The sequence below is a fragment of the Ovis aries genome, chromosome 14 (genome assembly GCF_016772045.2).
Source record: "Ovis aries strain OAR_USU_Benz2616 breed Rambouillet chromosome 14, ARS-UI_Ramb_v3.0, whole genome shotgun sequence".
NCBI lineage: Eukaryota > Metazoa > Chordata > Mammalia > Artiodactyla > Bovidae > Ovis > Ovis aries.
Window position 1 is genome coordinate 44859600 of NC_056067.1, and position 12228 is coordinate 44871827.

The 12228-nt window shown below is 40.6% G+C and overlaps 1 protein-coding gene across 1 annotated transcript in view; it reads right to left on the reverse strand.

The window, feature by feature from the left end:
- LOC121816506 (zinc finger protein 549-like) overlaps window positions 1–12228 on the reverse strand; it is a 32020-nt gene that overhangs the window by 6054 nt on the left and 13738 nt on the right. Inside the window, exons 5-6 of the mRNA XM_042231968.1 lie at window positions 2704–2830; window positions 380–475 (exon numbers count right to left, since the gene is read on the reverse strand). Of these exons, the coding sequence (XP_042087902.1) occupies window positions 393–475; window positions 2704–2830 (210 nt within the window). The 3' untranslated portion in view covers window positions 380–392. The remainder of the gene's footprint in view (window positions 1–379; window positions 476–2703; window positions 2831–12228) is intronic.

Below are 12228 nucleotides of genomic sequence, written 5' to 3' on the forward strand. Positions count from 1 at the left end.
TAAAGCAGAAATAGATGTTTTTCTGGAACTGTCTTGCTTTTTCGATAATCCAACGGATGTTGGCAATTTGATCTATAGTTCCTCTGCCTTTTCTAAATCCAGCTTGAACATCTGGAAGTTTATGGTTCATGTACTGTTGAAGCCTGGCTTGGAGAATTTCGAGCATTACTTTACTAGTGTGTGAGATGAGTGCAATTGTGCAGTAGTTTAAGCATTCTTTGGCATTGCCTTTCTTTGGGATTGGAATGAAAATACAACCTAGTCCTCCTCAAGTAATAAGAGTGTAACTGGGTGAAGACAGGCCCCCAGGCAGGTCACAATAAGAGGCTTCCCAGTGACCTTCTATTGACCCCCTACCTACTGACCATTGGTCACTCACCTGGACAGGAACTTTAGGAGAAGCCTCTCTTCACCACGTATAGACTTTGCTCATTCTCCAGCAAATGGGTCAGTTCTGGTTTGGGAACAGGATACCCTGATCATGGAAAAACAGGACAGCAGTGTTTGAGTAAATGTATAAAACTGTTAGTTGCTCAGTTGTGTGCAACTCTTTGTGAGCCCATGGACTGTAGCCTGCCAGGTTCCTCTGTCCGTGGAATTCTCCAGGCCAGAATACTAGAATAGGTTGCCATTCCCTTCTCCAGGAGAAAGGTACAAGTGGTCCTCCCTATTCAGTATGATTTTCAAGGATGAGAGCTTGGAATGAGCTTGTTGCCACATATGTAAAGAAACTGCTGACCTGGAAACCAAGAGTACAAACACCATCCTTGGACCAAAGTGCTGCAGAAGGTAGTGATAGCTATCCACCTAACACCCATTCCCCTTGATCTCCATCCCACAGGAGCCAATTCAAGGGGCCCCTTCCCTTTACACACAGCCTTGGGACCCCAGGAAGGTGACACCTTTTTCTGGGGGGTTATTTTCTCATTAACCTAAGTCAGTGTTCCTACCTCCCTGGGTATCAGAACCAGTTGGGGATGCCTGGTTTTGATCATTAACCAAATGGAACCAAATCTCTGGGGAAGAAGCCTGGATGTGAATGTTTAAAAGCTCTCCAAGTGATTCAGGTACCCAGGGAGAACTGTAAAGTACTGTATAAGTCAACTGATGCCTGACTGTCTGACCACTTTCAGTTTTATTTGGAAAATGTTGAAAGTTTTGCTATTCGGAAGTTATGATTTGTGATGGTGTAAAGTGAGGCAAAGGGACTCCATATAACCAGAAGACATTTGCATCAACAGTCTCAGGGCAGAAATTAATCCTTATACTATGAATCTCACAAAAAGCATGTTGAGTGAAAGACCCTGGACACAAAGCAATGCACACTGTGTGATTCCATTTATGTAATGATCCAGAACAGGTCAATCCAACCTCTTGGTGTGGAGGTCAGCAATGCCAAGTCTGACCCTAAAGAGTAGTGTCTTTGGTGGGGAACCAACTGAGATACAGTGGGGAAAACTCGCTTTGGGGTGAAAAATACTCCACAACTTGATCTAGGTGGAAGTCATATGAGTGGGTATACAGAAAAATATGTTAATACAATTGAGTTAGACACTGGAGACAGTACATTTTCTTGAATATAATTATACCTCAAATAAATAAATATATTCAAGTAATAATTCATGCTAAAAACTGTTACAGTTGTCTTTGGCAGCAGCTTCCTGGAGGGGAGGGAATTGGGTTCAGAGTGAGCAAAAGGTACTGTGAGAATTAAGTTAGTGGGGTAGAGAGCATCTTATCAGAGACAAGGCCTGACAAGGGTTGTGAGTGCTCAGGGAGCATTAGTTGTATCCACTATTAACAACTGCTTTTGTTAAGTTGACCTATATTTTGTTTATTTCAATTGACTTCTTCAGAAGGGGAATCTTGTATCATGTGTAAATGGCAAAACTAGTTTCACTTTTCATGAATAGGTAGCATCAAAATATAACAATGAAAACAGAAAATGTTATGAGTTCCATAACTTTTGTGTCCTGCCAGGCATTTTGAGTCAGGGGTTGCTCCTTGCATTAAAAAGAAAATTAGCCAAAGTTAGAGGAGGCATCAAAGACTTCTCACTCAGAGATATTGTATAACACCTCTTATATGTGGAATCTAAAAAGAAATGATACAAATGAACTTACTTACAAAACAGAAAGAGACTCACAGTCTTAGAAAATGAACTTATGGTTGCCATGGGGAAGGGACAGTTAAGGAGTTTGAGAAAGTCATGTACCTTCTGCTATATTCAAAATGGATAACCAACAAGGACCTATTGTATAGCATATGGAACTCTACTCAATGTTATGTGCAGGCATGGCTTGCCTGACTTGTGGACTCTTTGGGAACAGCCCCTCATCTCCAGCCCCTGCTTACTGGGTTATGGGGACACCTAACCCAACAAAGCTTGACCATTCAGTTTTGTTCTAGTGAGAATCTGGAATAAGGGCCTCAGAGTGGGGCCAGCCTGGGCTAGGTATTGGAGTGAGGATGGGCTTGGTTTAGTTCTTGATTTTGCTTCCTGATTTTTGGCCCTTTGTGGTGTCTGGCTAGACACAAGGAGACAAGGAAAGAGGAAGTGGAACAGGAATGCAGCAGGAGTTATGGGTGGGAAGGAGGGAGGGTGGACTTCAGAGGCCTTGTCTACCAGTCAGGACTGAAGTGAGAGGGTAAAATGAAGAAAGAGGCTGTGGATTCCAAACACAGGAGGGAGGTGAGCCTTACCCAGTGAAACCAGGAGTCCGCAAGTCTCTAGCATTACCTCCCAATACAGAGTCCTCTGTGCCAGATCCAACTGCCCCCACTCCTCCCAAGTGAAGGTCATGGCCAAATACTTGAAGATCATCAATATCTGGAAAGTCAAACAGAGACAGACACATTGACTTTGAAACATTGGGATGAAATTAGAACCTATTTCTTAGTCACCGCTAAAGTTGCAGAGAGACTCAAGGCCTTAAACACCAAGCACACTAGTGAGCCAAGCTCTGCACTGTGTTCAACGTGGAGGCAGAAGCTGCCTTTGGACATAATGCAGATGTGCCAGAGAGAAAAGCCGTTCATCGGGGGAAGATGTTGGAGAACAACACAAGTTTCAGGCAAGTCCATAGGACTATAAGGGGCAGACAGCAAATGCTCTGGCATGTCAGAGCCTGGGAAAATAGGATAAAAATTCCAGCAATAATCGTGGCAGCAGCTGAGCCTCACTGGTCCTCACTGTGTGTCAGCACCATGCTGACGGCTTCACGTGCTCTGTTAAAGTACCTCAAGTCCCAGGTCTGGACCCAGGTTCCTAGGTTTTCAGTCCAGCCTCTAGAAACAAAAGTTTGCCAGATACATGATCTTGGGGAAAGCACTTCATTTCTCTGAGCCTCAACTTACCCATAAATATAGTAATAGTTCCCACTTCACAAGGCTGTTGTGAGAATTAAAGAAAAAATATTGTAAATGTAAACACTGGAGTGAATGGCTTATGTAAGGACTCAATATGTATGTCTGTGTGTGTGTTGAAGAGTACGGAAGTTTCTTTCTTCTTTTTTTTTTTTTTGGAATTAGTAATAATTATATTTCTTAGAACCATATCAGACTTACAGAAAAAGTCAGCAGATAATAGAAAATTCCCATATTTACCACCTCCCTCCCCAGTTTTCCCTATTATTAACATGTTACATTAGTTGGAATATTTTTTACAATTAATGAACCAATGTTGATATATTATTATTAACTAAAGTCCATAGTTCATTCTATCTTAGTATTTATCTAATGTCATTTTTCTGTTCTAGAACCCCATCCAAGATACCACACAGCATTAGTTTCTCAGGCTCCTCTTGGTTGTGACAATTTCTCAGAAACTATGCTTGTTTTAGATGATCTTGAGAGTTTTGAGGAGCATTGGTCAGGTATGTTGTACGATGCCTCTCTACTGGAACTTAATTGTTTTTCTCATGATTGTGGGATTATTCTCATGGCCTTATGGATGGAGGGTGAAGATCACAGAAGGATGCAAACTGTCAACAGGATTTATGACTGTCTGTTGAACTTGACTGATTACTTGGCTGAAGTAGTGTTTGTCAGGGTTCTCCACTGTAGTTACTGTTTTCCCTACTGTCCATACTGTACTCTCTACGGAAGTTATATTCCCTCTCCTTTAGTGTGGAATATCTACCAAGATTTTTGAAATTCTTCAGCACTGAAGATTTGTCTTTTATTCCCCATTTATTAACTTATTCAATAATCTATTTATATAAATATGTATTCATATACCTTTGAACTTTGAGGTATAATTGTATGTATATTGTTGTTGTTGTTTAGTCGCTAAATCATGTTCAACTCTTAGGAACCCCATGGATTGCAGCATGCCAGGCTTCTCTGTCCTTCACTATCTCCTGGAGTTTGCTCAAACTTATATCCATTAAGGTAGTGATGCCATCCAACCATCTCATACTCTGTCACCCCCTGCTCCTCCTGCTCTCAATCTTTCCCAGCATTGGGGTCTTTTCCAATGAATGGACTCTTCAGATCAGGTGGCCAACGTACTGGAGCTTCAGCATCAGTCCTTCCAATGAATATTCAGGGTTGATTTCCTTTAGAATTGACTGGTTTCATCTCCTTGCAGTCCAAGGGACTCTTAACAGTTTTCTCCAACACCACAGTTTGAAAGCATCAATTCTTTGGCACTCAGCCTTCTTTACAGTCCAATTCTCAAATCTGTATATGACTACTGGAAAAACAATAGCTTTGACTATATGGGCCTTTGTCAACAAGGTGATGTCTCTGCTTTTTATATACACTATCTAGGTTTGTCATAGCTTTTCTTCCAAGGAGCAAGTGTCTTTTAATTTAATGGCAGCCGTCACTGTCCACAGTGATTTTGGAGCCCAAGAAAATAAAGTCTGTCACTGTTTCCACTTTTCCCCTATCTATTTGCCATGAAGTGGTGGGACCAAGATGCCATGATTTTAGGTTTTTGAATGTTGAGTTTTAAGCCAGATTTTTCACTCTCCTCTTATACCCTCATCAAGAGGCTATTTAGTTCTTCTTTGCTTTCTGCCATTAGAGTGGTATTATCTGCATATCTGAGGTTGTTGATATTTCTCCTATCAATCTTGATTTTAGCCTGTGATTCATCCAGCCCAGCATTCCACATGATGTATTCTGCATATAAGTTAGTAAGCATAGTGACAATATGCAGCCTTGACATATTCCCTTCCCAATTTTGAACCAGTCCATTGTTCCATGTCTGGTTCTAGCTTTTGCTTCTTGACCTACATACAGGTTTCTCAGGAGGCAGGTAAGGTGGTCTGGTATTCCTATCTCTTTCAGAATTTTCCACAGTTTATTGTGATCTACACTGTCACAGCAAACTGAATAAAGCAGAATTAGACGTTTTTCTGGAATTCCCTTGCTTTTTCTAAGATCCAACAGATGTTGGCAATTTGATCTCTGGTTCCTCTGCCTTTTCTAAATCCAGATTGTACACCTGGAAGTTCTTGGTTCATGTACTTCTGAAGCCTAGCTTGAAGGATTTTGAGCATTATCTTGCCAACATGTGAGATAACCACAAGTGTACAGTAGTCTGAACATTCTTTGGTATTTCCCCTTTTGGGGATTGGAATGAAAACTGACCTCTTCCAGTCCTGGGGCCATTGTGAGTTTTCCAAGTTTGCTGACATATTGAGTGCAGCACTTTAACAGCATTATCTTTTAGGATTTGAAATAGCTCAGCTGGAATTCCATCACCTCCACTAGCTTTGTTATTAGTGATGCTTCCTAAGGCCCCCTTGACTTCACACTCCAGGATGTCTGGTTCTAGATGAGTGACCACCCCATTGTGGTTATCCAGGTCATTAAAAAAGGCAAAGGAGAAAGAGAAAGATATACCCAACTAAATGCAGAGTTCCTGAGAACAGCAAGGAGAGATAAGAAAGCCTTCTTAAGTGAACAATGCAAAGAAATAGAGGAAAATTTGATAAAATAATATATGTGTGTGTATATATATACACACACACACACACACACAATTGCTTAGATTGTTCCCTCTCTGGCTAATGGGAGCTCTTTCAGTTGGTTTCCTGTGTCTCTTTGATATGCTCCCATAATTATGGAGGTTTTTGGAGTACTTTCTTACTTTCTGGCATTACTAGGAGCTCCATGCATCTTGCCCCAGTCCTAGATTCAGCCATTTCTCCAAGAAGCCTTGATTCATTTTATTAGAGAATTGTATTAGAATCAAGATCTGGCTACTAGGTGTTCTAACTGTTGCTGGGATGTCATTGCTTAGGTGCTCTCAGCCAACAAAACAAAGAAATATGTGTATATACTAATCTGTATCTGTATACACCATCTGTATCTATATTAAATTAAACATAAGTTCTTACTGACATCTCCACTGTAATCCACTACCACACAGATCATGGATCATTCTAATCTCCCTCCTTTGTTCATCTGTAAATTCCTGCTTTAAACAGTGACACTCCTGGCTCCTACCATTCAGCACCCATTTACTTAATAGCTCAATTCCAGTACATACATATATAGCAGTACTGGAAATGTTAACCTGTACTCCTGCGGGAACAACTTTATCATCTAAGGTGAATATTTGCAGTTCATTTTGTCTTTACTCTTATAATCTCACTCATGTCCACACTTACTTAGGTCAGCACCTTTCCCCCATTTCCTCCCATGAGGTGTGTCATAATTCATAACATAGTTAGATTCTCCAAGTGCACTCTGTATTATTTTCTGAGATCCCTCAATCTGCTAAATTGTTATTTTAGTTTGCACACATTAAGGTTTACTCTTTGTGCTGTACAGTTCTATGGGTTTTGACAAATATATGACAGTATCACAGAGAATAGATTTATAGCTATAAAAATCCCCTGTGCTTTATATATTCATCCTTCCCACCTTCCCCTCAACTCCCAGCAATCACTGACCTTACTGTATCTATAGTTCTGTCTTTTACCAAATGTCACAGAATTAGAATCATAAAGTTGTCTTTTCAGAACAGCTTCTTCCACTTAGCAACCTGAATATAGGAATATATTACATGGGCTTCCCTGGAGACCCAGGTTCAATCCCTGGTTCCAGAAGATTTTCTGGAGATGGAAATGCCAACCCATTCCAGTATTCCTTCCTGGAAAATCCCATGGATGGAGGAACCTGGTAGGCTGCAGTCCATGGGGCCGAAATTTTACAAAAAGAACAGAATTTAATGAGTCCCCATGTACACATCACTCAGTTTCAACATTTATCCTAATTTTTGCTACCCTTGTTTCATCTGTCACCTCCATTTTCCCCCTGGTTGGAGCAGTTTAAGGAAAATCGTATGCATCTCTATAAGTAAGAACATTTTAAAAATACAACCACAATACCATTATTATACCTAAAAAATAAAAAAGATTCCTAACAAATACTCAATCCATACTTAAAATTTCCTGATTATACCAAGGATGGGAATATATTGTCAATTTGTTCAGTTCATCATCCAAACAAGTCCAAAAATTACATTTAATTGTTATGCCCCTTAAATCTCTCTCAGGGAAAGAACACAAATCTTGTCATCATAAGAGAGAGTAGATGTTATTTAGAATAAAAGTGTAGCAAAACAAGCTGAATTTTGTTTTGTTTTGTCCTGGTGTTGCATTATTAGTGCATCATATTCACTCAACACTACAATCTGTGCAGAAACTATGCAAATAGCGTGGCCTACAGAAGCCATGCTCAGTGTGGTCCTGAGCCAAAAGCATCAGCATAACACAGGAACTTGTTTGAAATGTAATTTCTTGGTTCCCACCCCAGACCTACTGAAGCCGAAACTCTGGTGATGGAGCTCAGCAATCTCTGTGTTAACAAGCCCTCCAGGTAGTTCTTTAAAAAATAATAATAATAAGCTTCAGGTGTACAGCATTATAATTCAATATCTGTACAAACTGCAAAGTGATCACCACCACAAGTCCAGTTGCCATCCATGACCATACAGCTGACTCTCTTCATCCATTTTGCCCATTCCGCATTCCCATTCCCCTGTGCTACTAATTTTATTTCTGCATTTGACTTTCATTTTGTTCATTTGTTTTTAGAGTCCACATACAAGTGAAATCATACAGTGATCTGATAAAGGGTTAACATCCAAAATATGTGAAGAATTCATACACATCAATAACAGGAAAACAAAAAACCCAATTAAAACATGGGCAGAGGATCTGAATATTCTTCTAAAAAAGAACAAACACAGAATTTTGGACTCTGTGGGAGAGGGAAAAGGTGGGATGATTTGGGAGAATGGCATTGAAACATGTATAATATCATGTAAGAAATGAATCACCAGTCTAGGTTCGATGCAGGATACAGGATGCTTGGGGCTGGTGAACTGGGATGACCCAGAGAGATGGTATGGGGAGGGAGGGGAGAGGGGGTTCAGGATTGGGAACTCATGTACACCCGTGGTGGATCCATGTTGATGTATGGCAAAACCAATACAGTACTGTAAAGTAAAATAAAGTACAATAAAAAAATAAATAAAATAAAAATTAAAAGAAAAAACAGATGGCCAACAGGCACATGAAAAGATGTACATTACTAATTATAAGGAAAATGTAAATCAAAAGCATGAGACATCATCTTACACTGTTAGAATGGCTATTATTGAAAAGACAAGAAATAACAAATGTTAAAGAGGATGTGAGAAAGAGAAACCCTTGTACACTGTTAGTGGGCCACTATGTAGCCACTATGGAAAACAGAAAAGGTTGCGGCCGTGAGCTGTGAGCTATGCTGGGATTTGTGACCTCCAGAGGAGAGGATTTTGACCCCAGGCCAGAGACAAGGCTTGATCACTCGGAGCTTTTGTGTAGCAAAGTTTTATTAAAGTATAAAAGAGATAGAGAAAGCTTCTGACACAGACATCCAAGGGGGCAGAAAAGATACCCCTTTGCTAGTTTTTAGCAAGACATTATATACCTGTTAGCAAGTTGCTAATCAGATAAAAGAAATGCCTCAAGACTGAGAGAGTTGCACCAGGCCCCTCTCCCACAACATGCATTTTGAGATAGAATGTCACAAGCAGAGTCATCTCCAGCCATAAAACAACTGACGTGAATCTTGAAGACAGACAGATTTCCAAGCAAATACATAGTTTCATTAACATAACTTAAGAAAACATTTCCGTGAGTAAGACATACTGGTTTGCTGAACCATTATCAGCTCAAGGTTTGCTAAAAGGGTTAGTCTTAGGCAGAACCAATCTGAAGAAAGGCAGATTCCAAAGCAAATACATAATTTCATTAACATAGCTTAAGAAAAACATTTCCATAAGAAAAACACATTGGTTTGTTGAGCCAGTAGCCCCTCAATGTTAAGTTCAGGCAGAACCACGTGTCATCATGACAACACAGAATTAAAAGAAGCCTCCTTTAATTTTGTAGACAGAAGAAAAAAAAATCAGCCACTTGTAGTTTATTTCCTCATGCCGCTTGGGGACCTCTGGCCTTCCTACCTGACTGTTAATCCTCTCAACAGTATGTGGATTCCCCTTAAAAACAGAGGTACCATATAACCCAGCTGTTCCACTTTTGGGTATTTATCTGAAAAAAACAAACACACTAATTTGAAAAGATAAATGCACCCATATGTTCATGGCAACATCATGGACAATAGCCAAGCCATGAAAACAACCTAAATGTTCATCAATGGGTGAATGGATAAAGAATATAATGGAATACTACTCAGCCATAAAAAGAATCTGCTCCTGTCATTTGCAACAACATGAATGGTATTATTATACTAAGTGAAAAAACCAGACAAATACCTCCATGTCTGCTGTGCCTTGGTAATTCATTTTTTTGAAAAAACACCAAATTCCATAGTTTGTATGTATCACAGTTTTGTTTGTTCGTTCTGTGTGTGTGCATTATTCTTGCTGTTATTTTAGTTCAGTCACATACAGAATGACATCTTATTTGCTTTTGGCTTGGGGAAATTATGACTAAAGCTACAATAAACATTCATGTGCAAGTTTTTGTGTGGACATAAGTTTTCAACTCAGTACAGTAAATACATAGCAGCATGACTGCTGGATTGTATGGCAAGACTATTTCAACATTTTAAGAAATTGCCAAACTGTCTTGCAAAGTGGCTGCATTAGTCTGCTTGGGCTACCATATCAAAATACCGCAGACTGAGTGGCTTAAAGAACAAACATTTATTTTCTCACAGCCCTGGGGGCTAGAAATTCAAGGTCAAGATGTCAGAAAACTCAGTTTCTGTAAGCACTCTCTTCCTGGCTTCAGATGGCCACCTTCCTACCCTGTGCTCACGTGGCCTTCCTCTGTGTGAGCACAGAAGGAGGTAGAGAGAGAGAGAGAGATGGTGTCTCTTCCTCTTATAATGTGGACACCAGTCCTATGGGAATGGTGCTCTACTCTTCCGTCCTCGCTTAACTTTAATTATTTAGCTCCTTAAAGGCCCTATCTCCAAACAGTCACACTGGGAGTTGGGGCTTCAACATATGAGTTGGGGAACCCATAAAATTGGCTATACCACTTTGCATTCCCAGTAGCAATGAATGAGAGTCCCTGTTGCTCTATGTACTTGCCAAACTTTGGTATTATCAGGTTTAAACCATGTATTCAGCCTAAAAGGTCAGTTTTCATTCCAATTCCAAAGAAAGGCAATGCAAAAGAATGCTCAAACTACCACACAATTGCACTCATCTCACATGCTAGTAAAGTAATGTTCAAAATTCTCCAAGCCAGGCTTCAGCAATCTGTGAACTGTGAACTCCCTGATGTTCAAGCTGGTTTTAGAAAAGGCAGAGGAACCAGAGATCAAATTGCCAACATCCACTGGATCATGGAAAAAGCAAGAGAGTTCCAGAAAAACATCTATTTCTGCTTGACTGACTATGCCAAAGCCTTTGACTGTGTGGATCACAATAAACTGTGGAAAATTCTGAGAGAGATGGGAATACCAGACCACCTAACCTGCCTCTTGAGAAATCTGTATGCAGGTCAGGAAGCAACAGTGAGAACTGGACATGGAACAACAGACTGGTTCCAAATAGGAAAAGGAGTACGTCAAGGCTGTATATTGTCACCCTGCTTATTTAACTTCTATGCAGAGTACATCATGAGAAACGCTGGGCTGGGAGAAGCACAAGCTGGAATCAAGATTGCCAGGAGAAATACCAATGACCTCAGATGTGCAGATGACACCACCCTTATGGCAGAAATTGAAGAGGAACTCAAAAGCCTCTTGATGAAAGTGAAAGAGGAGAGCGAAAAAGTTGGCTTAAAGCTCAACATTCAGAAAACGAAGATCATGGCATCTGGTCCCATCACTTCATGGGAAATAGATGGGGAAACAGTGGAAACAGTGTCAGACTTTATTTTGGGGGGCTCCAAAATCACTGCAGATGGTGATTGCAGCCATGAAATTAAAAGACACTCACTCCTTGGAAGAAAAGTTATGACCAACCTAGATAGTATATTCAAAAGCAGAGACATTACTCTGCCGACTAAGGTCCGTCTAGTCAAGGCTGTGGTTTTTCCTGTGGTCATGTATGGATGTGAGAGTGGGACTGTGAAGAAGGCTGAGCGCCAAAGAATTGATGCTTTTGAACTGTGGTGTTGGAAAAGACTCTTGAGAGTCCCTTGGACTGCAAGGAGATCCAACCAGTCCATTCTGAAGGAGATCAGCCCTGGGATTTCTTTGGAAGGAATGATGCTAAAGCTGAAACTCCAGTACTTTGGCCACCTCATGCGAAGAGTTGACTCATTGGAAAAGACTCTGATGCTGGGAGGGATTGGGGGCAGGAGGAGAAGGGGACGACGGAGGAGGAGAAGGGGACGACCGAGGATGAGATGGCTGGATGGCATCACTGACTCGATGGACGTGAGTCTGAATGAACTCCGGGAGATGGTGATGAACAGGGAGGCCTGGCGTGCTGCGATTCCTGGGGTTGCAAAGAGTTGGACACGACTGAGCGACTGAACTGAACTGAACTGAACTGGAGTCTAAAAGATGTGTGTGGGGTACCTTATTAATATTTTAGTTTGCAATTCCCTAATGACATATGATGTGCATCTTTTTATATGCTTGTTTGCTCTATCTATACCTTCTTTGTTCAGATCTTTGCCCAGTTTTCAACTGTGTTGTTTTCTTATAGTTGAGTTTAAATGTTCCTTACCTCACGTAGTTTGAACCTCTGTTGCTAGTAAATCCACAGTAAGGATTATTTATATCTTCTTAGAG